The sequence below is a fragment of the Scyliorhinus torazame genome, chromosome 7 (genome assembly GCF_047496885.1).
Source record: "Scyliorhinus torazame isolate Kashiwa2021f chromosome 7, sScyTor2.1, whole genome shotgun sequence".
NCBI lineage: Eukaryota > Metazoa > Chordata > Chondrichthyes > Carcharhiniformes > Scyliorhinidae > Scyliorhinus > Scyliorhinus torazame.
In genome coordinates this window covers 167,814,235-167,841,796 of record NC_092713.1, presented here as the reverse complement: position 1 = coordinate 167,841,796, position 27,562 = coordinate 167,814,235, and the positions used below count along the sequence as shown (strand labels likewise).

The 27,562-nt window shown below is 53.2% G+C and overlaps 2 protein-coding genes across 6 annotated transcripts in view; both read left to right on the top strand.

Annotated features, from left to right (window-relative positions):
- Positions 1-6,045, top strand: part of rabgap1l (RAB GTPase activating protein 1-like) — a 934,074-nt gene extending 928,029 nt beyond the window's left edge. For all 5 annotated transcript variants that reach the window (XM_072511773.1, XM_072511772.1, XM_072511776.1 and 2 more), the window contains 2 exons: positions 3,260-3,457; positions 5,647-6,045. In XM_072511773.1, the coding sequence (XP_072367874.1) occupies positions 3,260-3,457; positions 5,647-5,793 (345 nt within the window). In that variant the 3' untranslated portion in view covers positions 5,794-6,045. The remainder of the gene's footprint in view (positions 1-3,259; positions 3,458-5,646) is intronic.
- LOC140427369 (uncharacterized) lies at positions 5,996-12,735 on the top strand. The gene is made up of 3 exons (XM_072512916.1): positions 5,996-6,002; positions 11,217-12,100; positions 12,209-12,735. Exons 1-3 carry the CDS (start codon positions 5,996-5,998, stop codon positions 12,359-12,361), a joined length of 1,044 nt encoding a protein of 347 aa, XP_072369017.1. The 3' UTR covers positions 12,362-12,735.
- The last annotated feature ends 14,827 nt before the right edge of the window (positions 12,736-27,562 follow it).

The window sequence follows — 27,562 nt, the reverse complement described above, 5'->3', positions numbered from 1 at the left end:
TGGGTTACGGTCCATGTGGCGTTTACATATTCTCCCCGTGTTTGCGTGGGTTTCGCCCCAACAACCCAAAAATGTGCAGGGTAGGTGGATTGGCCACGCTAAAATTGGAAAAAATGAATTGGGTACTCGAAATTCATTTTTAAAAAAACAATACATACAACGTGGGAGGCTGGCCAGGAACATGTTGGAATAGTCGAGTCTAGAGGTAACAACGATACCAATGAGGGGGTCAGCTGAGGTAGAGCTGGAACAGAGTGATGTTACAGGGGGAGAAATAGCAGAACATGTGGTCAGAAATTCATCAGCTCACAAGGCTCCTTCGACAGCACCTTCCAAACCTGCAACCTCTATCACCTCGAAGGACAAGGGCAGCACACACATGGGAACACCACCACTTTCAAATTCCCGTCCAAGCCACGCACCATCCTGTGTTGGAAATATATCGCTGTGCCTGGCTCAAAGTCCCGGCACTCCCGAACAGCACATAGATGATTTGGAGTTGGGGACCAAGGGCAATGTGTCCAAGTTTGCAGACGACACTAAGATGAGTGGTAAAGCAAAAAATGCAGAGGATACTGGAAGTCTGCAGAGGAATTTGGATAGGTTAAGTGAATGGGCTAGGGTCTGGCAGATGGAATACAATGTTGACAAATGTGAGGTTATCCATTTTGGTAGGAATAACAGCAAAAAGGATTATTATTTAAATGATAAAATATTAAAACATGCTGCTGTGCAGAGAGACCTGGGTGTGCTAGTGCATGAGTCGCAAAAAGTTGGTTTACAGGTGCAACAGGTGATTAAGAAGGCAAATGGAGTTTTATCCTTCATTGCTAGAGGGATGGAGTTTAAGACTAGGGAGGTTATGCTGCAATTGTATAAGGTGTAAGTGAGGCCACACCTGGAGTATTGTGTTCACTTTTGGTCTCCTTACCTGAGAAAGGACGTACTGGTGCTGGAGGGTGTGCAGAGGAGATTCACTAGGTTAATCCCAGAGCTGAAGGGGTTGGATTACGAGGAGAGGTTGAGTAGACTGGGACTGTACTCGTTGCAATTCAGAAGGATGCAGGGGGATCTTCTAGAAACATATAAAATTATGAAGGGAATAGATAGGATAGATGCGGGCAGGTTGTTTCCACTGGCGGGTGAAAGCAGAACTAGGGGGCATAGCCTCAAAATAAGGGGAAGTAGATTTAGGACTGAGCTTAGGAGGAACTTCTTCACCCAAAGGGTTGTGAATCTATGGAATTCCTTGCCCAGTGAAGCAGTTGAGGCTCCTTCATTCAACGTTTTTATGATAAAGATAGATAGTTTTTTGAAGAATAAAGGGATTAAGGGTTATGGTGTTCGGGAGGGAAAGTGGAGCTGAGTCCACAAAGATCAGCCATGATCTCATTGAATGGAAGAGCAGGCTCGAGGGGCCAGATGGCCTGCTCCTGCTCCTAGTTCTTATGTTCTTATGTCACGGGGACTGCAGCTGTTCAAGAACGTGGCTCACCACCACCTTCTCAAGGGCAGTTAGGGAGTGGGCAATAAAAGTGCTGGCCAATCCAGTGAAGCCCACATCTATTAACGATGTTTTAAAATAAAATCAAACAACACAGACCCTGTTGCCTGCTTTGTGAAAGATAATTGGTCCTTCCTTTTCAATTATATATACAGTTCCATTCTGGCAATCTATTTCAAACACCTTTTCAGGCAGCACCTGTCTGACTATAATTGCAGGAGGAAGGAAGTATGATTGGGGGAAGCGAGAGATGTCGAGTAAAGGGTTAACATTTCTGATGCTGATGTATTAATGATGTCAGATCACAGACTCGGGCGTCAGATAGATTGGGATGAAGGAGACACTCCAACCCCGTATAGGGATCCAAATGTGTGAATACTTGCTGCAAATAGAGCATTGGTTCTCAGAAACAACAGAACCAAGCAGTGTCCTTTTAGAGAATAGACAATCCCCCAAATCCCCCTCCCCCATGGCAGCTGGTAGAACTTCAATTCAATTCATAAAATCTGGTAATTGTCACCATGAAATTATCATCAATTGTAAAAAGTCGAAAGAGGATTGGTGGATTGGCCATGCTAAATTTCCCCTTGGTGTTAAATGATGTGCAGGTTAGGTGAGGCTACGGGAATCGGGTAGGGTGCTTTTTCAGAGATTCGGTGCAGACTTGATGGGCTGCATCTACAATCCTTTCCTGGGCTAACTGACGTGAGTCTAAACTTACAATAATGTGGGCCAGAATTCTCCGGCCGTTCGATGGCAGCAGGATTCTCTGGTGCTGCTCACGGGTTTCCCGGCAGGGGAATCCTATTGAAATCAGTGGGAGGGGAGAATTCTGCCGCCAGCGAAAGGCACGCAGCGTCCCACTGTTGCGAAACGCGGCTGGGAGGCTGGAGAATCCTGCCCCTGGCTGACTCTTTCAATTTTCCCTGCAATAGAAACATAGGACTAAGGAGCAGGATTGGGCCCTTCAAGCCTACTCTGCCTTTCACTACAACCATGGCTGATCTAGTTGGGGTCTCAGTTCCATTTTCCTGTCTACCCCCTAATAACCCTCGACTCCCCTTGTCTGTCAAAAATCAGTCTAACTCCGCCGTGAATAAACTCAACGATCCGATTTTCTGGGGAAGCGGATTTCACAGACTAATGACCCTAATATTTAGGTCCCAGCTCTGGCACCCTGCAGCCATGTGTTTGTGATGGCTATCCAGTCATACATATTTATTTCTATCTATGCTGACAATTCATTCATTGTGTTACAAATGCTGCGCACATTCAAACTCACAGCCTTTAACGCAGTCTTTTCACCACTATTGCAGTAGCCTAGTCAGTCACTCAGTTCAAGGGCAATTAGGTATGGGCAATAAATTTTGGCAACCCAGTGATACCCATATCCCATGAAAGAGTAAAAAGACCATTCAGCCCCTTGAACCAATGCCACCATTTTAATGAGATCATGGCTGATCTGTCTCTTCACTTCATCGACCTGCCTTGCTTCCATAACACCCTTTACCTTTGTCTTAGAGAAATTTATTGAGCTTGGTTTGAAATGACCCCCAGCCACAGCAGCCCTTTGGGTTCCAAATTTCCACAATTCTGTGAACATTGTTTCCTGATGTCACCCCCTGAACAGCCAGTCTATAATTTTACGGTGATATCTGTACCTCTGTCAGAGGGGTGGCATGAAAATATTTCTGCTGGATTAATGAAAAGCCTTGGCCAACGTCTTTACTGAGTGATCTCTCTGTTCAATCGCAGAGTAAAGTGATGTCCTGTGATCAGTGCTGTGAGCTCTTCAGGAAGGATGGAGAGTTCCAGCTCCCAGAGCAAGGCCAGGATCTCACAGACCAGGACATGGACGAGGAGAAGGAGCTTCTGAAGAAGCAGCTGAGGGAGATGGAGCTGGAGCTGGCACAGACTAAACTGCAGCTGGTGGAGGCCAAGTGTAAAATACAGGTACCTGCCCAAAATGGGGGCTCCACCTGCACCCACTGGAGGACAGGGAGGGCAAGGGGGTGCCCAAGGAAGGGAGCAGGGGTAGGGGAAGAGATGAGGCAGAAGGGTGGGTGAGGGATGAGACAGAGGGCAACAGGAGGATGCGGGAGAGAGGCAGGGGGAAGAATGAGGGAGAAGGGAAGGGTGAGGGAGGCGCAGGGGAGGATGAGGGGGAGGGATGCGGATGAAGGGGGGGGGGTGAGGGGGAGGGGCCCCGGGGGGGATGAGGGAAAGGAGCCCCGTGGGGGGGGGGGATGAGGGAAAGGAACCCGGGGGGAGAGATGAGGGAAAGGGGCCCCGGGGGAGCGAGATGAGGGAGAGGGGCCCAGGGGGCGAGATGAGGGAGAGGGGCCCGGGGGAGAGATGAGGGGAAGGGGCCTAAGAGCTAAGAGGAGAGATGAGGGAGAGGGGCCCGGGGGGGGGGGGGGGGGGGGGGGGGATGAGGGAAAGGGACCCTGAGGGTGGAGCGGGGGGGGGGAGATGAGGGAGAGGATCCGGGGGGGAGGATAAGGATGAGGGGCTAGGATGAGGGAGAGGGGCCGGGGGGAGGATGAGGGGGAGAGGCCGGGGAGGGAGAAGGGCCGGGGGGGGAGGAAAAGGGGGGGTGGGGGGGAGGATGAGGGAGAAGGGCTGTGGGGGAGGGGGGGGAGCGGAAAGAGAGGCTTGAGGAAGAGGGGCGAGGGGGAGGATCAGTCTCTGTGTGTGAGTACAGGGTGGCCCCCTGCTCTGTGTATGTACAAAGGGTGGTCTCCGGCTGGGTGTGTGAGTACAGGGCGGTTTCCTGCTCTGTGTTTTGGGACAGCATGGTAGCACAAGTGGGTAGCACTGTGGCTTCAGAGCGCCAGGGTCCCAGGTTCGAATCCCCGCTGGGTAACTGTCTGTGCGGAGTCTGCACGTTCGCCCCGTGTGTGTGTGGGTTTCATCCGGGTGCTCCGGTTTCCTCCTACAGTCCAAAGACGTGCAGGTTAGGTGGGTTGGCCATGATAAATTGCCCTTAGTGACCAAAAAGGTTAGATGGGGTTATTGAGTTACGGGGATAGGGTGGAAGTGAGAGCTTAAGTTGGTGCAGACTCGATGGGCTGAATGGCCTCCCTCTGCACTGTATGTTCCATGTGCGTGTACAGTGTGGTCTCAGGCTCTGTATGTGTCTGTGAGCAGGGTGGTCTCAGGCTCTGTGTGCGTACAGGGCCTTCTCTGGCTCCGGGTACGCATACAGGGCGTTCTCTGGCTCCGGGTACGCGTACAGGGCGTTCTCTGGCTCCGGGTACGTGTACAGGCTGGTCTCTGGCTGTGTGTGCGTACAGGGCGTTCTCTGGCTCCGGGTACACGTACAGGGTGGTCTCTGGCTCCGGGTATATGTACAGGGTGTTCTCTGGCTCCGGGTACGCGTACAGGGCGTTCTCTGGCTCCGGGTACGCGTACAGGGTGGTCTCTGGCTGTGTGTGCGTACAGGGCGTTCTCTGGCTCTGGGTACGCGTACAGGGCGTTCTCTGGCTGTGTGTGCGTACAGGGCGTTCTCTGGCTCCGGGTACGCGTACAGGGTGGTCTCTGGCTGTGTGTGCGTACAGGGCATTCTCTGGCTCCGGGTACGTGTACAGGGTGGTCTCTGGCGGTGTGTGCGTACAGGGCGTTCTCTGGCTCCGGGTACACGTACAGGGTGGTCTCTGGCTCCGGGTACATGTACAGGGTGTTCTCTGGCTCCGGGTACGCGTACAGGGCGTTCTCTGGCTCCGGGTACGCGTACAGGGTGGTCTCTGGCTGTGTGTGCGTACAGGGCGTTCTCTGGCTCCGGGTACGCGTACAGGGCGTTCTCTGGCTCCGGGTACACGTACAGGGCGTTCTCTGGCTCCGGGTACGTGTACAGGGTGGTCTCTGGCTGTGTGTGCGTACAGGGCGTTCTCTGGCTCCGGGTACGTGTACAGGGTGGTCTCTGGCTGTGTGTGCGTACAGGGCGTTCTCTGGCTCCGGGTACACGTACAGGGTGGTCTCTGGCTGTGTCTGCGTACAGGGCGTTCTCTGGCTCCGGGTACGCGTACAGGGTGGTCTCTGGCTCCGGGTACACGTACGTGTACACGTTCTGGGGTTGGTGATTCTGTCTCAGGGTTGATGAATTAGTTACAATCACTGTTTCCTGTTTCTATCTTTCACAGGAGTTGGAGCATCACCGAGGGGCTCTCCTCAATGAGATCCAAGCTGCCAAAAACTCCTGGCTCAGCAAAACTCTCAATTCGATCAAAACTGCCACTGGCACCCAGCCCCCTCCCCCTCCGCCTACCCCTCCCAAAGAAAGCACATAGTCCCCTCCTTCCCCTGATGGTGAGGGGACAGCAGCCTGAGTATTACCACCTCAACTCTTAGCAAACACTCACAAACCATCCCCAAGACTGACAGCTCAGGATGATCTGCTCAGCTTTCACTTCAAATACATCCTCATTATTTAATCCAACCTTACTATTTGTTAGTTTGTACAACAAGAGATGTTATTGCATTCTGGAAACAATGCCTTGTCAGTTTCTTTGGAATCAGTAGTTGATTGTTAATGGTTAAAGTCGTGAATGGATCAATTCTACAGGCAGCTTGAGCAATGAGGGCCTGTCAGCAAATGGTGTTTGTTGTTTAGTCATCCTGTCTGGACTGGCTGTGGATGTCCCTCATTCACTCTCTCAATCCCCCCCCCGCCCCCCCTCTCTCTCTCAGCCCATCCTCTCTCTCACACACTCTCTGCTCTCTGTCCCCCCCCTCCCTCTCTGTCCCCCCCCCTCCCTTTCTATCCCCCCTCTCTCCCTCTTGCCCCACTCTCTCTCCCTCTCTGAGCCCCCTCTCTCTCTCTCCCCCCCTCTCTCTCTTTGTCACCCCCTCTCTCCCTCTCGCCCCACCCTCTCTCCGTCTCTGCCCCCTTCTCTCCCTCTCTGCCCCCCTCTGTCCCTCACTGTGCCCCCTTCTCTCCCTCTCTGCCCACTCTGTCCCTCTCTGTGCCCCCCTCTGTCCCTCTCTGTGCCCCCTCTCTCTCTGTGCCCCTTCTCTCTCTCTCTCTCTGTGCCCCTTCTCACTCTCTCTCTGTGCCCCCTCTCCCTCTCTGCCCCCTCTCTCTCTGTCATCCCCTCTCTCTCCGATGCCCCTCTTTCTCGCTCAAATCCCTTCTCCCTCCCTCGCTCAGTCCCCTTCCTCTCCCTCGCTCAGTCCCCTTCTCCCTCTCTCTCTCAGTCCCCTTCCTCTCCCTTGCTCAGTCCCCTTCACTCTCCCTCGCTCAGTCCCCTTCTCCCTCCCTTGCTCAGTCCCCTTCCTCTCCCTCGCTCACTCCCCTTCCTCTCCCTCGCTCAGTCCCCTTCTCCCTCTCTCTCTCAGTCCCCTTCCTCTCCCTTGCTCAGTCCCCTTCTCTCTCCCTCGCTCAGTCCCCTTCTCCCTCCCTCGCTCAGTCCCCTTCCTCTCCCTCGCTCAGTCCCCTTCTCTCTCCCTCGCTCAGTCCCCTTGTCCTTCCCTCGCTCAGTCTCCTTCTCCCTCCCTCGCTCAGTCCTCTTCCTCTCCCTCGCTAAGTCCCCTTCTCCCTCCCTCGCTCAGTCCCCTTCCTCTCCCTCACTCAGTCCCCTTCCTCTCCCTCGCTCAGTCCCCTTCTCCCTCTCTCTCTCAGTCCCCTTCCTCTCCCTTGCTCAGTCCCCTTCTCTCTCCCTCGCTCAGTCCCCTTCTCCCTCCCTTGCTCAGTCCCCTTCCTCTCCCTCGCTCAGTCCCCTTCTCTCTCCCTCGCTCAGTCCCCTTGTCCTTCCCTCGCTCAGTCCCCTTCTCCCTCCCTCGCTCAGTCCTCTTCCTCTCCCTCGCTAAGTCCCCTTCTCCCTCCCTCGCTCAGTCCCCTTCTCTCTCCCTCGCTCAGTCCCCTTCTCTCTCCCTCGCTCAGTCCCCTTCTCTCTCCCTCGCTCAGTCCCCTTCTCTCTCCCTCGCTCAGTCCCCTTCTCTCTCCCTCGCTCAGTCCCCTTCTCTCTCCCTCGCTCAGTCCCCTTCTCTCTCCCTCGCTCACTCCCCTTCTCTCTCCCTCGCTCAGTCCCCTTCTCTCTCCCTCGCTCAGTCCCCTTCTCCCTTCCTCGCTCAGTCTCTCCTCTTCCTCACTCAATCCCCTTCTCTCTCCCTCGCTCAGTCCCCTTCTCCCTCCCTTGCTCAGTCCCCTTCCTCTCCCTCGCTCAGTCCCCTTCTCTCTCCCTCGCTCAGTCCCCTTGTCCTTCCCTCGCTCAGTCCCCTTCTCCCTCCCTCGCTCAGTCCTCTTCCTCTCCCTCGCTAAGTCCCCTTCTCCCTCCCTCGCTCAGTCCCCTTCTCTCTCCCTCGCTCAGTCCCCTTCTCTCTCCCTCGCTCAGTCCCCTTCTCTCTCCCTCGCTCAGTCCCCTTCTCTCTCCCTCGCTCAGTCCCCTTCTCTCTCCCGCGCTCACTCCCCCTTCTCTCTCCCTCGCTCAGTCCCCTTCTCTCTCCCTCGCTCAGTCCCCTTCTCCCTTCCTCGCTCAGTCTCTCCTCTTCCTCACTCAATCCCCTCTTTGGGCTCTCGCTCAGTCCCCCCCTCTCTCGCTCAGTCCCCCGCTCTCTCGCTCAGTCCCCCTCTCTCGCTCTGTCCCCCTCTCTCTCGCTCTGTCCCCATCTCTCTCGCTCTGTCCCCCTCTCTCTCGCTCTGTCCCCCTCTTCTCTCGCTCTGTCCCCCTCTCTCTCGCTCAGTCCAGTTCTCTCTCTCGCTCTGTCCCCCTCTCTCTTGCTCAGTCCCCCACGTCGCTCTCTCGCTCAGTCCAGTTCTCTCTCTCGCTCAGTCCCCTTCTCTCCCTCGCTCAGTCTCTTTCTCTCTCTCGCTCAGTCCCCCCCTCGCGCTCTCGCTCAGTCCCCCCCTCGCTCTCTCGCTCATTCACCCCTCGCTCTCTCGCTCAGTCCCCCCTCGCTCTCTCGCTCAGTCCCCCCTCGCTCTCTCGCTCAGTCCCCCCCCTCGCTCTCTCGCTCAGTCCCCCCTCGCGCTCTCGCTCAGTCCCCCCTTGCTCAGTCCCCCCCCTCGCCCTCTCGCTAAGTCGCCCTCTTCGCTCAGTCCCCCCTCTTGCTCTCTCGCTCAGTCACCCCCTCGCTCTCTCGCTCTGTCCCCCCTCGCTCAGTCCCCCCCCTCGCCCTCTCGCTAAGTCGCCCCTCTCGCTAAGTCCCCCCCCTCGCCCACTTCGCTAAGTCCCCCCCTCGCTCTCTCGCTCAGTCCCCTCCTCGCTCAGTCCCCCCCTCGCTCTCTCGCTCAGTCCCCCCCTCGCTCACTCACTCAGTCCCCCCCTCGCTCTCTCGCTCAGTCCCCCCCTAGCTCTCTCTCTCAGTCCCCCCTCGCTCTCTCGCTCAGTCCCCCCCCCCTCGCTCTCTCGCTCAGTCCCCCCCTTGCTTAGTCCCCCCCTCGCTCTCTCACTCAGTCTCCCCCTCGCCCTCTCGCTCAGTCCCCCTCTCGCTCAGTCCCCCCTCGCTCTCTCGCTCAGTCCCCCCCTCGCTCTCTCGCTCAGTCCCCCCCTCGCTCTCTCGCTCAGTCCCCCCCTCGCTCTCTCGCTCAGTCCCCCCTCGATCTCTCGCTCAGTCCCTCCCTCGCTCAGTCCCCCCCTCGCTCAGTCCCCCTCTCGCTCAGTCCCCCCCCTCGCTCTCTCGTTCAGTCCCCCCCTCGCTCTCTCGCTCAGTCCCCCCCTCGCTCTCTCGCTCAGTCCCCCCTCTCGCTCAGTCCCCCCTCGCTCTCTCGCTTAGTCCCCCCCTCGCTCAGTCCCCCCCTCGCTATCCCTCTCAGTCCCCCCCCTCGCTCAGTCCCCCCTCGCTCTCTCACTCAGTCCCCCTATCGCTCAGTCCCCCCCCTCGCTCTCTCACTCAGTCCCCCTCTCGCTCAGTCCCCCCTCGCTGTCGCTCAGTCCCCCTCGATCTCTCGCTCAGTCCCCCCCTCGCTCTCTCGCTCAGTCCCCCCCTCGCTCTCTCGCTCAGTCCCCCCCTCGCCCTCTTCGCTCAGTCCCCCCCTCGCTCTCTCGCTCAGTCCCCCCTCGCTCTCTCGCTAAGTCCCCCCCTCGCTCTCTTCGCTAAGTCCCCCCCTCGCTCTCTCGCTAATTCCCCCCCTCGCTCTCTCGCTAAGTCCCCCCCCTTGCTCTCTCGCTAAGTCCCCCCCCTCGCTCTCTCGCTAAGTCCCCCCCCTCGCTCTCTCGCTAAGTCCCCCCCCTCGCTCTCTTCGCTAAGTCCCCCCCTCGCTCTCTCGCTAAGTCCCCCCCTCGCTCTCTCGCTAAGTCCCCCCTCGCTCTCTCGCTAAGTCCCCCCCTCGCTCTCTCGCTCAGTCCCCTCCTCGCTCAGTCCCCCCCTCGCTCTCCTCGCTCAGTCCCCCCCTCGCTCACTCACTCAGTCCCCCCCTCGCTCTCTCGCTCAGTCCCCCCCTAGCTCTCTCTCTCAGTCCCCCCTCGCTCTCTCGCTCAGTCCCCCCCCCTCGCTCTCTCGCTCAGTCCCCCCTTGCTTAGTCCCCCCCTCGCTCTCTCACTCAGTCTCCCCCTCGCCCTCTCGCTCAGTCCCCCTCTCGCTCAGTCCCCCCTCGCTCTCTCGCTCAGTCCCCCCCTCGCTCTCTCGCTCAGTCCCCCCCTCGCTCTCTCGCTCAGTCCCCCCCTCGCTCTCTCGCTCAGTCCCCCCTCGATCTCTCGCTCAGTCCCTCCCTCGCTCAGTCCCCCCCCTCGCTCAGTCCCCCCCTCGCTCTCTCGCTCAGTCCCCCCCCTCGCTCTCTCGTTCAGTCCCCCCCTCGCTCTCTCGCTCAGTCCCCCCCTCGCTCTCTCGCTCAGTCCCCCCTCTCGCTCAGTCCCCCCTCGCTCTCTCGCTTAGTCCCCCCCTCGCTCAGTCCCCCCCTCTCTATCCCTCTCAGTCCCCCCCCTCGCTCAGTCCCCCCTCGCTCTCTCACTCAGTCCCCCTATCGCTCAGTCCCCCCCCTCGCTCTCTCACTCAGTCCCCCTCTCGCTCAGTCCCCCCTCGCTGTCGCTCAGTCCCCCTCGATCTCTCGCTCAGTCCCCCCCTCGCTCTCTCGCTCAGTCCCCCCCTCGCTCTCTCGCTCAGTCCCCCCCTCGCCCTCTCGCTCAGTCCCCCCCTCGCTCTCTCGCTCAGTCCCCCCTCGCTCTCTCGCTAAGTCCCCCCCTCGCTCTCTCGCTAAGTCCCCCCCTCGCTCTCTCGCTAATTCCCCCCCTCGCTCTCTCGCTAAGTCCCCCCCCTTGCTCTCTCGCTAAGTCCCCCCCCTCGCTCTCTCGCTAAGTCCCCCCCCTCGCTCTCTCGCTAAGTACCCCCTCGCTCTCTCGCTAAGTCCCCCCCTCGCTCTCTCGCTAAGTCCCCCCTCGCTCTCTCGCTAAGTCCCCCCCTCGCTCTCTCGCTAAGTCCCCCCCTCGCTCTCTCGCTAAGTCCCCCCCTCGCTCTCTCGCTAAGTCCCCCCCTCGCTCTCTCGCTAAGTCCCCCCCTCGCTCTCTCGCTAAGTCCCCCCCTCGCTCTCTCGCTAAGTCCCCCCCTCGCTCTCTCACTAAGTCCCCCCCTCGCTCTCTCGCTAAGTCCCCCCCTCGCTCTCTCGCTAAGTCCCCCCCCCCGCTCTCTCGCTAAGTCCCCCCCTCGCTCTCTCACTAAGTCCCCTCCTCGCTCTCTCGCTAAGTCCCCTCCTCGCTCTCTCGCTAAGTCTCCCCCTCGCTCTCTCGCTAATTCCCCCCCTCGCTCTCTCGCTAAGTCCCCCCCTCGCTCTCTCGCTAAGACCCCCCCTCGCTCTCTCGCTCAGTCCCCCCCTCGCTCTCTCGCTCAGTCCCCCCCTCGCTCTCTCGCTCAGTCCCCCCCTCGCTCTCTCGCTCAGTCCCCCCCTCGCTCTCTCGCTCAGTCCCCCCCTCGCTCTCTCGCTCAGTCCCCCCCTCGCTCTCTCGCTCAGTCCCCCCCTCGCTCTCTCGCTCAGTCCCCCCCTCGCTCTCTCGCTCAGTCCCCCCCTCGCTCTCTCGCTCAGTCCCCCCCTCGCTCTCTCGCTCAGTCCCCCCCTCGCTCTCTCGCTCAGTCCCCCCCTCGCTCTCTCGCTCAGTCCCCCCCCTCGCTCTCTCGTTCTGCCCCCCCATCTCTCTCGCTCAGTCCCCCCCTCGCTCTCTCGCTCAGTCCCCCCCTCGCTCTCTCGTTCTGCCCCCCCATCTCTCTTGCTCAGTCCCCCCTCTCTCCCTATCGCTCAGTCTCCCCGTCGTTCTTTCGCTCAGTCTCTCTCTCTCTTGCTCAGTCTCCCCTCTCTCCCTCTTGCTCAGTCCCCCCTCTCTCCCTCTCGCTCGGTCCCCCCTCTTTCCCTCTTGCTCAGTCTTCCCTCGCTCTCTCGCTCAGACCCCCCTCACTCAGTGCCCCCCCCTCTCTCCCTCTCTCTCCCTCAGTCCCCCCTCTCTCCCTCTTGCTCAGTCTCCCCTCTCTCGCTCAGACCCCCCTCACTCAGTCCCCCCCTCTCCCTCTCTCTCCCTCTTGCTCAGTCCCCCCTCTCTCCCTCTTGCTCAGTCTCCCCTCTCTCTCTTGCTCAGACCCCCCCTCACTCAGTCCCCCCCATCTCCCTCTCTCTCCCTCTTGCTCAGTCCCCCCTCTCTCCCTCTTGCTCAGTCCCCCCTCTCTCCCTCTTGCTCAGTCTCTCTCGCTCAGACCCCCCTCCCTCAGCCCCCCTCCCTCCCTCTCTCTCCCTCTTGCTCAGTCCCCCCTCCCCCTCTCTCTCTTCCTCAGACCCCCCTCACTCAGCCCCCCCCTCTCTCCCTCTTGCTCAGTCCCCCCTCCCTCTCAGTCCAGATCGATAGTACCCTGCTGCTCCCACCCATTAACCCCCAAAACTGGAGATGCTTTGCTCAGGTTGGTTCTGAAGCCTCACTGTCACTCTCTGGACGCACTGTCTGACACACTAACTGGTCTGCTTGGATCCTTCTGCAGAACAGGCCAACGTTCTTCCCTTTCACTCTTTACAAACTGGTGTTGCGCGGACATGGCAGAGAAACAGCTGAAAGACTCCATTTGCACATTGTACAAAGAACAAATAAATGATCTATCTTGTTTCATTAATTTTCAAACAGCTTCGATTTGAAAATAGTTAAAAATAAGGGAAATTTATGCTTAAACTTACAGCCTGTTGACCTGGTCAACAGACGTCTTTAGTTTGTGTGTTTATCTGTAAAGCCAAGTTGCTCTCCCTGGTAGGTCAGTGCTACGGCCACCTCTGGGGCAGCTTGTATTTGTAACAATTGTATTTTCAACAATAAACTAACTCACTGTGACTTGCGCCTGCCCGTGTTCTGATATCGCTCTGCAGTGCGCACCCTTCCGATAGCTGCACAGTCAGATCAGTTGCTTCCATTTCATGCTCAACAAGCCATTCAATTGGCATCATTTGTAGGACTCCAGACATATCATCAAACCTTTGGCTGTAGTCCGTGGGAGAGATCTGGGGGTGTGGGACTGAAGCACTGAGTACAGTCACTCAGTGACTGCTCAATGCTCTTCACAAAGTGCTTCCACTTTATACACAAACCTATTACAGAATTCCAATAATCTGGGTCCCAGATCACCAACTGTTCCTGATACAGCACCTTCCCCAATTCATCACCAACTATTCCCCATAGACAGCACTGAGTAACACACCCATTCTTAGAGACATGCACCCATGTTGGAAGGAACTTGCTAAAATCCTTATCTGTTTTTTGTTCCTCATTTAATGCCTGTCCTGTTGGCTGGTTTTAAAATCATTGACTTTTGGTTTTGAACTGAAAATCCCCGCTGCAAGCTGCTATGTGGACTGATCCAGCAGATCCCCTCTGATTCAGTATGATCTGTGGCATAGCTGGTGATGTACTGTTGATGGACTTGGCAAGCAGCCAATCAGCTTGTTTGAAATCTGGGCCTTGGACAGATTCTCATTTGGGATTGGTGGACTTTACATAAACTTCTGGAACAGGAGAAGCAAGTCCCATTTTGTCAGCTCTGTGAAAGTTCCACGCATGAAGCAGCTTTAAGGCACTCTCTCTCAGCTTTCTCTCCCCCAACCAGACCTGTGGAAGGCACTCCTATTTAAAGGAGACTGCAGACAGTAGCCAGACCTGTGAAGACTGCAAGCAGGTTCTCCCACCAGGTCTGTAACAATTTAATCCTCTGTCTGAATGACTGGGAAAAGCCCAGTCTCAGAATTCGCATCACGATACAGCCAGAATCTCTGCACAGAGAGTCGACAAGCAGTTGAATGTCAGAGTGGATTAAAAATCTGCTGTAAACCTGAAGGTAGAAAACTCCAGTAATATCTCGGGGAGACCAAGAGTCCATCTGGTGGTCACATGATAGAATTGCACAGATTTCAATCTCCAGTGTGAAGGCGATTCCGCAGAGGAAGACCTACAGTCTGGGAATTCTAATGAATGGTAGTTCTTAAAAGATCCGAACTCACCGATGGTTTGAAACACCTCTCATTCTGAAGAGATCACCGCCAACAAGGGCCTCAACTTCAGCAGCAAAGATCCTCAAATCTCTCGTACTGTTTTAATCCCTGTTTTCATCTTTTCCCAACTCCCCCTACCATTTGTCTTGTGTGTGTCTGGGTGGAGGGTGGGATAAGGTTGATTGGGAACAAAGATTGCGAGGTTCTGAAATACAATCAGAAACCTTGGCAGCATTGTTATTTTCACTGTCTGTACCCACTTGCCAGTGACAGCGGCAGCACATCTCACCTTTTAAAGTCCACCTTCATCTGCTCCACCTGGATACCCAAATACCTGAAACTTTCCTGCCCTCTGGCCTCAATCGAGAACACCTCACTCTTTACCATATTCCCCCAGGAAACAGTCCTCAATTTGCGATGTCAACACCTTTGCCAATAACTTGCCGTCCAGGTTCAATAGTGATATCGGGCGCTATGACCCATACTGCTCTGGATCCTTATCCTTCTTTAAATCAGGGAGATGGAAGCCTGTAACAATGTAGGAGGGAGTTCTCCCCTCTCCCTTGCTTCATTATACTCCCTCAACAGCAGTGGCCCCAGGTCTGCCCCAAACATTTTATCAAACTCTACCGGTAATCCGTCCGGCCCTGGGACCTTCCCTGCCTGCATCATCCCCATACTATCCATCACCTCCCTCAGCCAAATTGGGGCCCCCATCCCTGAACCAGCTCCTCCTCCACTTTGGGAAACTCTAACCCATCCAGCAACCGCCCCATCCATCCTCCCCGGCTGGAGGCTGCGACTCATAGAGCCTCCGATAGAACACCTTGAACACCCCATTCACCCCCTCCGGATCCATCACCACCTTACCCTTATCATCCCTAACTCTACCAATCTCCCTCACCGCCTCTTGCTTTCTCAACTGATGGGCCAACATCCTACTCGCCTTCTCCCCATACTCATACACTGACCCTCTGACACTCCATAGCTGCCCCACTGCCTTCCCTGTAGAAACTAGCCCAAACTCCATCTGGAGCCTCTATCTCTCCTTCAACAGCCCTGCCTCCGGTGCCTTCAAATATCTCCTGTCCATCTTCCAAATGTTATCCACCAGTATTGTCCCCCCTCCAGCTCCGTTTTCTGTGTATGCGCCGAGTTGACATGAACTATTCCCCGACAACAGCCTTGAGTGCCTCCCCCAGAGTGGCGCCTGTGACCTCGGCCGTGTCATTCAGCTTCAAGTGGCCCTGAATGGCAGCCCTCACCCGCTCACACAGCCCCTCATCTGCCAACAACCCCACATACAGCAGCCCCTCCGGGAGTACACCCAGTGCACATGGGAGGAATATGAAAACTCCTTCACCCTTGGCCTCCCAAGCCTCCACGGGGCCACCCTCCATGCGCTCCATAAACCCCCTGAACTCCTTCACCACTGCCGACACCCTCGGAGACTTGGGGCTCGACTGGACCAAGCTAGGATGAATGACCGTGTTAAAATCCCCCCCATAATCAACCGATGTGCGCCCGAGTGCAGAATCTTCCAGAACACCCGCTTCATAAAATCCATTTAATCGCAATTTGGGGATTCTCCAGGTCCTCCGCCTTCTCCCTCAGTTTCTTCTGGCTCTCCCACATCACTCCCATCTCAGCCACCAATGAGGCCAACTGCTCCTCATGCTCCTCCATCACCTCCACTTTCTGGATCACCTGGTCCTGGGACCCTGATCCCAGATCTCAATGGTTCCAACAACTTGACTAGATCTTCCAGGGTCTCTTTCCTCTGTTGCTGAAATTTATTATTCAGGAACTCTGCCAACTGCTCCGTCGACCATTGGGCAGGCAGCATGCCCCCATGCCCTCCGCCATCTTTACCTGAGGCGCACCACAAAGTCTCTCCTGCTCTAGCTGCTCTTTCTTCCTTGCACCACTTCCTTGTCTGCGGATCCACCCTCCAGCCACACCAGAGGAGTAGTACCTTCCCCAGGCATTCCTCTACTTTTTGCCCTCAAATACCTTGCCCTTCGAGCACGAGAGAGACCAAAAAAAATGCCTTGAGCGGGAGCCTCCAAATGTGCGACCACTCACTCCACAAACACTGCCGGAAGTCCATGATTTGCTTTTCATAAAACCATGTTGACTCTACTTATTACCTTGAACTCATTCAGGTGCCCTGCTATGGCTTCTTTAGTAATAGCTTCTAACACTTTCCCTATAACATGTTAAGCTGACAGGCCTGGAGTTTCCATTTCCAATATGGGCTAACATGGCGACCAGGCAGGGAGGGTGGGTGATCAGCAGTTTAATGGGAATAGGATCGAAGAAACAGGAGGTGAGTCTCATGGTCAAGATGAGCTCAGAGAGGGCATGAGGGGAGATAGGAGAGAAACCCGAGAATGATGTGAGTTCAGGGCTCAGGCAGGGGGGAGAATTAGAGGAAGTTTGTCCAGACGGGCTAGTGGAAGGGAGGGACGAGGCAGAGGCAGCTGATTGGATCGTCTCAATCTTAGTTACAAAGACGTCCATGAACTCCTCCCGCTTGTTGTTGGAGGTGAGGGTGGAGGGGGCAGGAGAGAGGGGGTTAAGAAGATGGTCTGCAGTTGAGAAAAGAAGCCGGGGATTATCTTTACATTCCAGGATGATCCTGGAATAGTGAGCAGTTTTAGCAAATGGGAGTAGGAGCCAGGAGTGTTTGAAGTGGTCCAGCCGGATCTGGCAGTGGATGGATAAACCAGTTCTCCACCATATCCTTTCAAGTCTATGTGCCTTGGATTAAGTGAGTGGATATGAGGCCGTAGCAGGAGGAACGGCCAGGGTGAGAGATAGTAATGGTTTTATTGGGAACGAGGATATCAAAGGTGGAGGTTGTTGTAGCTTCTTCATGTAGCATAAGCTGCTTCCTTGATGTATGCTCTGACAAAGGAAGGTTCAGACTTGGAGATAGGTTTAACACATTTATTGAACAGTTAACAATTCTCCTACTTCAGTTTGACTCTCCTGCTGATCTTGCTATAGTAACTCAGTCTAACTAACCAGTCTGCTCTAAGCCATGCGGTGGGTGTGATGCTTCTGATCTGCCCCTGTGCTTCTCTCTGAGTGTCGCCTGTGGAAAGAGAAAGAGCATGTGTGCCCTGTCCTTTTATATGGGTTGCCCCCTTGTGGTAGTGTCATTTCTGGGTGTCTTGACTGCCCATTGGTTGTGTCCTATTCCATGTGTTCATTAGCTGTATGTCTGCATGTCATTATGTCTGCATGTCATGATGTCTGTGGTGCTCCCTCTAGTGTTTACTTAGTCTTAGTGTATTTGCATTAACCCCTTGCGTATTTACAGTGATGCATATCACCAAATCCCCCCCCCCCTTTTTCGTGTTACATATTTTCTGTACTTGGTTAAAGAAAATTGAACAAAATAGGTAGATAAGTGATGACATGTACAAATCATGATGACAGTGATGATTATACAATGCCAAATAATATGTATGAGTCCAAAGTTAATGAATTTATATGGTCAAGTGGCTTTCTTGTTTTGTTATTGAAGTGTCGATGTTGTTGATGTCATTTCCTTGTGAACAGTGTTGTAGCCACTTATGGCAAAGGCTGATGGGAAAATCAGCCAACAGGACCAAAACGAGCAGCTGCAGTTTGGCTGTGTATTTACCTCTGGAAAAGCCAGACAAGATCGATACCAGCAACTATCAGCATAATAAAACACCATCCATCTGCATATTGATGAGCAATCCCCGGGAACAATAAGCAACATTTAGACACACAAAGCAAAACCAGACTCTTCGGCGCCAGCAGGAGCCTACACAAAAGGAGGTGAATGAGCACCTCAAAACCGCCCATCGATCAGGGAATCGCTCCAGTATTGGAGAAAATCAAACCAAGCAATTGGGACAAAGTCCAATCACTTGGGACCAGGTACAGGGTCTGCCCCGAAAGGCGGGAAGCCCCTGGGAACTATAAGAATTGAGCCCCAAGTTCAAGTCGCTCTCTTCAGCTCTTCTTCACCGCTCGCCTCCAGCTCTTCACTCTTCAGCAGCTGATCAAAACTGTAAGTCTTACTTCAACGCTCGCTACGAGATAGGCGCTCCTAGCTACCAATCTGTACCAACTTCGAATCCCACAGGCTCAGAACCCGAACGAAAGGCCTTTTGTTTCCCTGACCTGGTGGGCCAGTTCCAAGTTAAGTATAGGCCTGTTAGTTGTAGAAGTAGCTTAGACGTAGAATTTGTGCATGAGTAGCGATTACTGTGTATAATAAATGTGCTTTGATTTAAATCTTACTAATCGGTTTATTGGATTATTGATCATTACTCGGACTTGAACCACGTGGCGGTATCATAAAGATACCTGGCGACTCGAGCAAAGGTAATAAAACAGAGCAATTGAACTAAGGCAAAGTTAGCAACATTATTTGGCAACATCCTGACGGGACCCGATCTAGAAGTGGAAAACCACTCCGGGAGAACCCAAGAATTTGAATTAGAGATCCAATTGGAAAAAGAAAACCACAAGTGTTCAAGTAGTTCTGATCAATAGTCATAATTCGGAAGTGTGTGTATGCATGCGTAACTAACAGGGCGATAAGGTAAAACTGATAGATTTTTTGTTGTATATCGGAAAGTAGCGAAAGCCCTACCCGTATTTACAGCACCGCCTTAATACCCCTGTCCCAAATTTGAAGAGCAGCATTCGGATTAAAACCCCTGTCCCAAATTTGAAGAGCAGCATTCGGATAGGAAAGATGGCAATGCAGCGCCTCATGAACCCTGAGGAATTTGCGGTCGCAGCGACCAGCAGCAGTAGAGTGGGACAATGTCCCATTTGGGAGAAAGAGATCAGGAAATATCTCAAAGGTAAAGGATGGCCCCTTTGGAATGAATTCTGTGACAACGAGGAATCAGGTCCCGGGAGTATAGGACATACTTGGTGGGAGAACCTGAGCGAGATCCACAAAAAGAGCTTAGGGAAAGCTCGCAAGCCGATGGCAATCGTGTCCTGCTTGGCACAATTGCGAGGCACAGAGGGGGGCGTTAGGACGCTCCGGAAAGAAGTTGAGGGCATACATCGAATGAGTAAGGTTGATGTAAGCGAGGTAGAAAAGGAGAATTTTGAATTGAGAAGGAAGTTGGCAGCAAAAGATGGAGAGGTGGAGGATGCCAAAAGGGCACACCAGTCTTGTCTGGCGCACCTAAGCAGCTCCAGTCTCAATACGAAAAGGCCTATCAGGACACGCAACGTGCAGTCCTGGTACGTGAGGAAACGGAGAAGCAGGTAGAAGCATTGCAGAGACAGTGCAGTGCCCTCAAGGCAGCATTAAGAGCACTCCATGCTGCCACCACAGAACAAAGACAAAGCACGCTAGATCACGCAAAGTGCCGGAAGCAGATTGCAGAGCTGCAATCTCTGCATTCAGTTCAGAAAGGTTTCCAGGAAACCTTTGGAGAAAAATTAGATCAGGAAGCCGGCCCTGATTGGGAAGAATTGGACGAAACAGCGCAGAGATATGTTCAGGGAACATGTGCGCAGGTAAAGCCACAAAAAAGGAAAGCGCCCCAACCCCCCACACAGCAGATAGTTCGAGCTCCGATGAACCCAGTAACCACCCACCGCACAGCCACATCGGACGATGCGGAATTTCTATACGCCACCCCCTTAACAGTGACCCAATTACGGGATGCGTGCGATAAGATCACACCATTCCTCCCCACCTCAGACCCCCACCATTTCTTTGCCACAGTTAAGCATCAGGCGGCCATGTACGGCCTGGATGAGCGAGAGCATGTAAAGCTCACCGTTTTAAGTTTGGACCCTTCAGTAGCAGCAGCCCTTCCCGACCCACAGAATGTAGGAGGAGGCACCCTTGCAGAAATGCATACCGCGATCCTGTATGCGATTGGGTATAACTGGGGTGACCCCGTAGATGGCCTCAACAAATGCAGGCAAAAGAAAGCCGAGCACCCCACAGCGTTCGCTGGACGCCTGTGGATCCACTTTGCAGCAGTCTTTGGAGACTTAGACCGTGCCCATTTGTCCCCAGACAACATGGCCAAATGGACCAGCACCCTTATCTCCCATGCCACAGAAACAGGACAGAAAGCTTGCACGAGTTTTGACCCATCAGAGGAGGCCCATAACGAGAAGTGGGTAGTGAAAAGATTGTCCCGCGCTTGGGAGCAATCTCTACAGAGCAAACCCGTTGGTAAGAATACCGAGGAAAAGCAGGCCGGTGCAGATATGCAGGCAGTAAAAACACACCAGAACCCCGCATGGGTGAATGAGGGAAAGAACAGCCCCCCACCCAAGTCACAGGAGTGTTACAACTGTGGACAGTTGGGACACTCCGCAAGGGAATGCAATGCCCCTAAAAAGCCACAGAGAGCACAGCAGACGGGCACTCTGATTAAGAAAAAGACAGAGCCCATTCATAGCGTTAGCGCCCGTTCAGATCAGACGGACTTGACCGGAACGGACTGACGGTGTACGGGCCCCCCCAGTTGGGTCTGCGACACCGTTTGGGATAGGTCCGGACGACCGGAAGTTGCAGCGAAAATTCGGGGACAGCCCATCGAATTTCTCTGGGACACAGGAGAGTCCCACACCACAATAAATTCCTCCACCATGTTCCAAAAGGACACGTGGCCCACTACAGCCACTATCACCCTCAGCGGCTTTACAGGCCACTCACAGCAGGGACACATCACAGCCCCTGTACCAATTCAAATCGGTACCATCACCCCCAAGCACCCCGTAGTTTTAGTTGACCTGCCCCACACAGCAGAACACATTCTGGGAATCGATTTCATGAATTCCCATAATCTTTCATTTGATCCAGTCAACCAGTGTGTCTGGAAGATGGCAAAATCCGCAAGAGCCCCAGCAACGCTCAACATAGGAGAGTACACAAACAAAATTAGCGCCGTAGGCGAATTTTGGTTCAACCCGACCACGCTTAGTACGGACAAGCAGGTTAGGGCAGTTCTGCAAAAGAACAGGGCAGCATTCGCGACCCACAAGCACGACTGTGGACGGATGACTGGCTCCGTACAAATAACAGGACCTGACCCTAGACCCCCAAAACAGTACGGATTTCCCCAAGAGGCAGAGGGAGAAATCTCCAAGGTAATAAACAGCTTATTAGAGCAGGGCGTACTTAGATCAGTAGCCTCCACTAATAATGCCCCGATTTGGCCAGTGAGAAAGCCCGATGGATCATGGCGACTGACCATCGATTACCGGGAACTCAACAAAGTCACCCCCGCACCAGCCCCCACAGTAGCAACAAGTCCCGAGACCATGCTCAAGCAGGGACTCAATTCCCGATTCTTTACGGTTTTGGACGTCAGTAATGGATTCTGGTCCATTCCATTGGCAAAGGCGTGCCAGTACAAATTTGCCTTCACCTTTAAAGCATAGCAGTACACGTGGACATGCCTGCTACAAGGCTTCCACAACTCCCCCTCCATTTTCCACCGACAGCTGGCAAATGGTTTAGCCAAAATCTCTCGCCCCAAATGTCTGGTACAGTATGTAGACGACCTACTACTGCAGACAGACACCAAGGAAGAGCACATTGACCTTCTGTCCGAACTCCTGGAACTCTTACACTCAATCGGTTGTAAATTCAACCCCAAAAAGGCCCAGATTTTGGAAGATAAGGTGATATATTTGGGAACAATTATCACATGGTAAACGCGAGATCGAGCATAAAAGGATTGACTCGATTGCTAAATTGCCCCTTCCCCAGAACGTTTCAGCCCTCCGGTCGTTTTTAGGAATGGTTGGCTACTGCCGAAACCACATTGACGGTTTCGCCAGCAAGGCAGCGCCCCTCTCAGACCTCCTAAAGAAAGGAGCCTCCTGGGAATGGCTTCCGCAGCATACGGATGCTGTGGACTCTTTAAAACAGGCACTCATAGCAGCCCCCGCACTACAAGTTCCAGACCCACTTTCCCCTTACGCTATAGAGGTAGCGACCACAGACCGCACCCTTTCGGCCGTGCTCCTCCAGGAACGGCACGACCAGTTAAGGCCCGTAGCTTACGCCTTCCGAATTTTAGATGCTGTGGAGCAGGGATTTTCAGCCTGTGTGAGGCACCTGCTCGCAGTATTTTGGGCAGTGCAGTATTTTTCATATATTACCGGACTGAACCCCATCACAATTCTCACCGAACACACCCCCATCCAACTTTTACTGGACTGACGACTTAAGGACGGTACAGTAAGCCAGATTAGAGCAGCAAGATGGACCCTTCTTTTGCAGGGACGGGACATCACTGTGAAACGGACAAAGACGCACACCTTTTTAGCTGACAACTTACAGTACCCCGGAACCCCCCATGAATGTGAAATTATCTCTCCACACCACAACACAGGCCCCTTTATTGCGAAAACACCCCCCAGAAAGATAGGTAGTTCAAACCAGAGCCCCCAGCACACGGACACATGTGAGCCCATAAAGATCGATGTGGACGGATCTTCCACAGTCTTGGATGGGAAGCGCATAACAGGTTGCGGTATATATGTCGAGGACGCGCCCTTGAGGAACTATCGTTAAAACATCCAGGCCACTTAGGCGCGCAGGCAGCAGAGCTCGCAGCCATTGCATATATAGTGGAACACTCAGATTCCTTCCCCAGCCCAGCAGACATATACTCAGATAGCCTCTATGTCTGCAACTGCCTCACGGAATTCTTGCCCCTGTGGAAAGCAAGTGAATTTGTTTCCGCAGACGGGAAACCCCTCCCCTCCGCCCCATTGCTCCGTCATATTTTAGAGTGAGCCCAGAACAGGACTGTTGGGATAATCAAAGTCCGCAGTCACCAGCGTTCCTCCCCCATGGAAATGTAAAAGCCGACGCACTGGCTAAGGCAGGTTCCAGACACGGATACTGTTGGACACCCCCCGAAAGCGCACCAGTGAGTGCAGTTCAGGTCTCACAGACAAAGATCGAGGACCTGGTAGAGGCCCAGAAGCAGGACAGCAATCTCAGGGAGATTGTAAAGGGAAAGTACCCAGCACCCTACGAGAGGTTCAAAAATGCCCTGACCACACATGACGGTGTGGTGTTAAAAGACACCCTTTATGTGGTTCCTGAACAGGACAGGAATCAACTGATTTGTTTGTTCCATGATGGTCATGGACATCAGGGAATCGATCCCACTACAGCCCATCTCAAGCAGCTTTGTTGGTGGCCGAATTTAAAGGAAGATGTAAACCATTACATAGAGAATTGTCTTATCTGTGCCCAGAATAATCCGGACAGATATGCCAAAAAGACTAAACTCAGCCACACCCGACCGGTTAATGGCCCCTGGACTAACCTCCAGATTGATTTCATAGGGCCATTGCCCCCTTGCAGGAATGGCTATAAATATGTACTTGTGGTAATTGACACATTTACGAAATGGGTGGAAGCATTCCCAGCCCGCACAAACACTGCAAAAACCACAGCTGACCCACCACATCTTTACAAGATGGGGACTCCCCCGCAACATTGAAACTGACCAAGGCTCCCATTTTACGGGACGTGTCATGCAGAACGTCCTCACGATATTTGGCATCACCCAAAAATTCCTCTAGCATACCACCCACAGTCGAGTGGTCTCGTGGAGCGCATGAATCGGACCCCAAAATCCACCCTCAGAAAAATGGTTCAGCAGAACAACACCACTTGGGACTCAGTCCTCCCTTTTGCGCTGAGGTTTTTGCGTAACAGAATTTCTACTTCCACAGGTTACACCCCACACACCCTCATGACTGGACGCCCCATGAAAGGCACAGAATATTTGTTAGGTTTAGACTTGACCAGCCCCAAAGTGACGGCCCTCACACACGAGAAAGCAGTACAGCAATTAGTTGAAAATGTTAAAACGGCTCAGCTAGCAGCCGCAGTAAAATTGGGCACCAGAAAGAAACAGAGCAAGGCTTGTTTCGATAAGACAGTGCATGCGACTGAGTACAGTATAGGACAGCAAGTTATGCTCTCTGTATATAACCCCAGCACATTCCTGTCCCCAAAATACTCGGGTCCGTATTCCATTGTGGACAAAGTAAGCCCTTCCGTGTATAAAATAAAATACCCCAACAGTAAGACTGTGTGGTTCCATATAAACCAGCTGAAGGCATATGGAACACAGTCGAACCATGCAAACCACGTCATGCTCGACGCAGCACACCACGCCCCGCCCACAGCCAACGTAACCCTACCATCCCTCAACACGTCCAGCCCAGCCACGGATTCAACCTCGACTCCACCCCTGAAATATACACTCCGCCCCAGAACGCCCACAGACTGCAGCAGCAGAGACAGCGACTGTGACTCGGACGATAGCCACAGCACGCCTCCCTTCGTCCGCAACGATGAGAGCGACCCCACCTCACACCATGCAGCCCTTTCAGCCCTGATACACTCAAGAGTTTGGCACCCGGGAGAAGATGATGACCTTGGGTCTGACTCCCAAACCGAGAACCCCTTTGCGACCCTGTTCGCAACCCAGAACTGAGGTGTCCAGATGATGTTTTAAAGGAACCGCTTGGGAGAAGTGGTGTCCTTTCTGATGGAACCTGCCGCATGTTTTATGTTGTTTGTAAGTTTGTTAAATGGTGTTTGTCAGCCAGGAAAAAATGTTCACGACCCCACGCCTTTTCGGCTGAAACCTCTGTGGACTTGCCACAGAGACTCACTACTGCCAGACGCTAGTTCAGCGGAACTAGCTTGTCTGCAGAGACTTGTCAAGGTACCAGATACCCGTTCGTAACTGCCCTTCTGGTTCGAAGGAAAGAACCACTACGGCAGCCCCACCACGATGACTACATTTTTTGCCCGTTCTTGTTGGTTGCTCAGGCAGTGGAGAAACGGCTTGGGACCCGCCCTGCCTGGGAACCCCCCCTCTGGTCAACTACGCTCGGGTAGGGGAGACACGGCATTGGTAGCCGTCCTACCCGGGGACTCCATCAAACTCTTAGCCGTCGCAGCCCATACACACCTCATTTTGGTAATTTTAGTTCAAAAAGTTTTGTTTTGTTTCAGGTAACCCTTAGGTTGCCGACCATCTGCTATTTACATCCTGGAACATTTGGATGGTAAATCAGCACGGGTTCATTATTTGGAAAGTGTGTCTTGTCCTAAAATTTGGTTTTTGAAAAAAAATGAGGGAGTCACGCATAGTGACCAATTATAAAGGGAATAATTGGCACCAAAGGACAGACAGACTATCATACGAGATGTTAAACCAAGATAGTTACAGACACTATGCTTGTTTCCACAGAACTCCAGAAGCTCCAGGACCGAAGAAGAAAAGGAAAGAAAAGAGAAGAGCCATGAGGACTTCCTTCACATGGTTCATCACCATAATAATGGACATTTGGTTGCGAGTGAACGCGAACCCCATGACTTCAAGCCCCCCAGCCGTTAGTGTTTCACTTCCCCACAGTATCCAGAGCCCAGTCACCAGCGACACCACATCATCTTGGTGTGCCAGGTTTATAACCTGGTACTCTCTGTCCTATGTAATAGAAACCTTACTGGTATTAGCGATACTCTGCTGCATCGTGCAGATTATGCGTCTCAGAAAATGGAGAAAGAGAGCCTACCGCGCTCGAACCCCGGTTTATAGGATCAGATCCCCTATTTTCGGATATGACCAGATCCCCAACCCCCGCGATCTATAATAAACAGCATTCACTTGCATTTTATTGTAAATAAAGAAATGTAAAGAACTGTTCATGAGCAAATTGTACGATCCTGAGCTTGACTGACAAGCCAGGAAGACTGTGTATAAACTGCTTTGATTTTGTTTGTATGGTTGAGGAAGTTAGAATAATGAAATGTTTAAGTGAGTGTAGTGTATTAAGAATAGTTAGAGGTTCCCAGTTTGTTGTTTTGTAATGCATGTCCCTGTTTGACATAGCGGCCTTACAAATTGTCAGTTAAAAATTTTTTTGCATAGCTATGGTCAGTGCAGAGGCCATGAAGGAAGTGCCCCCACCCCAGGCCAGGGAATGGAAAGCAACATAGTTATGAGATCCTTCACGCTTCGTGTTAGGATCACAAGCAGGGTATGTAGCCACTTAAAATGGCCAACTCTCGATTCAAAATGGCGAACGGCAAAGGCTGATGGGAAAATCAGCCAACAGGACAAAAACGAGCAGCTGCAGGTTGGTTGTGTATTTACCTCTGGAAAGGCCAGACAAGATCGATACCAGCAACCATCAGCATAACAAAACAACAGCCATCTGCATGCTAATGAGCAATCCCCGGGAACAATAAGCAACATTTAGACACACAAAGCAAAACCAGACTCTTCGGTGCCAGCAGGAGCCTACACAAAAGGAGGTGAACGAGCACCTCAATACCGCCCATCGATTAGGGAATCGCTCCAGTATTGGAGAAAATCAAACCAAGCGATTGGGACAAAGTCCAATCACTTGGGACCAGGTACAGGGTCCACCCCGAAAGGCGGGAAGCCCCTGGGAACTATAAGAATTGAGCCCCAAGTTCAAGTCGCTCTCTTCTCCAGCTCTTCTCCACCGCTCGCCTCCAGCTCTTCACTCTTCAGCAGCTGATCGAAACTGTAAGTCTTACTTCAACGCTCGCTACGAGATAGGCGCTCCTAGCTACCAATCTGTACCACCTTCGAATCCCGCAGGCTCAGAACCTGATTGAAAGGCCATTTGTTTCCCTGACCTGGTGGGCCAGTTCCAAGTTAAGTATAGGCCTGTTAGTTGTAGAAGTAGCTTAGACGTAGAATTTGTGCATGAGTGGCGTTTACTGTGTATAATAAATGTGCTTTGATTTAAATCTTACTAATCAGTGTATTGGATTATTGATCATTACTCGGACCTGAACCACGTGGCGGTATCATAAAGATACCTGGCGACTCAAGAGCAAAGGTAATAAAACAGAGCAATTGAACTAAGGCAAAGTTAGCAAAAGTGTCCCTGTGCTTAAGTAACCAAGAAGTCATCAGGAGGTGTTCAAACTGCGTTGTCTGATTTGGACTCTTTTTTTTTCGATGCTTGTGGTAGGGATGCAGTATGTCACCTGTGTTGTCCAATCTGGACTGTTTCTTGTGATTGCGATATTGATGCAGTATGTCATCTGCCTTGAAAGCTGGTTTGCATATTCGTAGTAGAGCAAACACATCTGCCTTGAAAGCTGGTTTGCTTGTTTGTAGTGGAGCAAACTTGAATTGGTGAGATTTTCTGTCATGCCATGGTATGTCTGTACTCTTGCCAGTGTTAGGAGCTGTGCTGTTACATTGTCCTGCATTTGCAGAGTTGTACCATGTTGTACCAGTCGTTGTCCCAGTGTTGTTGTTTTTGTCGTGCTTGTTGTTAACTTGGTGCCTTTGGTACGCTTCTTGTTGTTGTCAGTGTTGTTTTTGTAGGTTTTGTTGTTGTGCTTGTTGCGCTCAATGACCACACCAAGTGGAGAATTCGAGAACTTCACAAAGTTACTTGTGTCAGTGTCCGTTGTGGCACCTGCTGTTTCATTGAGCGTGCCGTCTCTGATTCCTCGGCGCTCCCCATCTGGAGTCATGTCCGGTTCACTGGAATCATTTTCGGCTTGTCGATGCTCCCCGTCTGGAGCCCTTTCTGGTTCACCGGAATCGGCTTTCGTTTCTTCACACTCACCTTCCGGAGTCATTTCAGGTCCACTTGAATCATCTGAG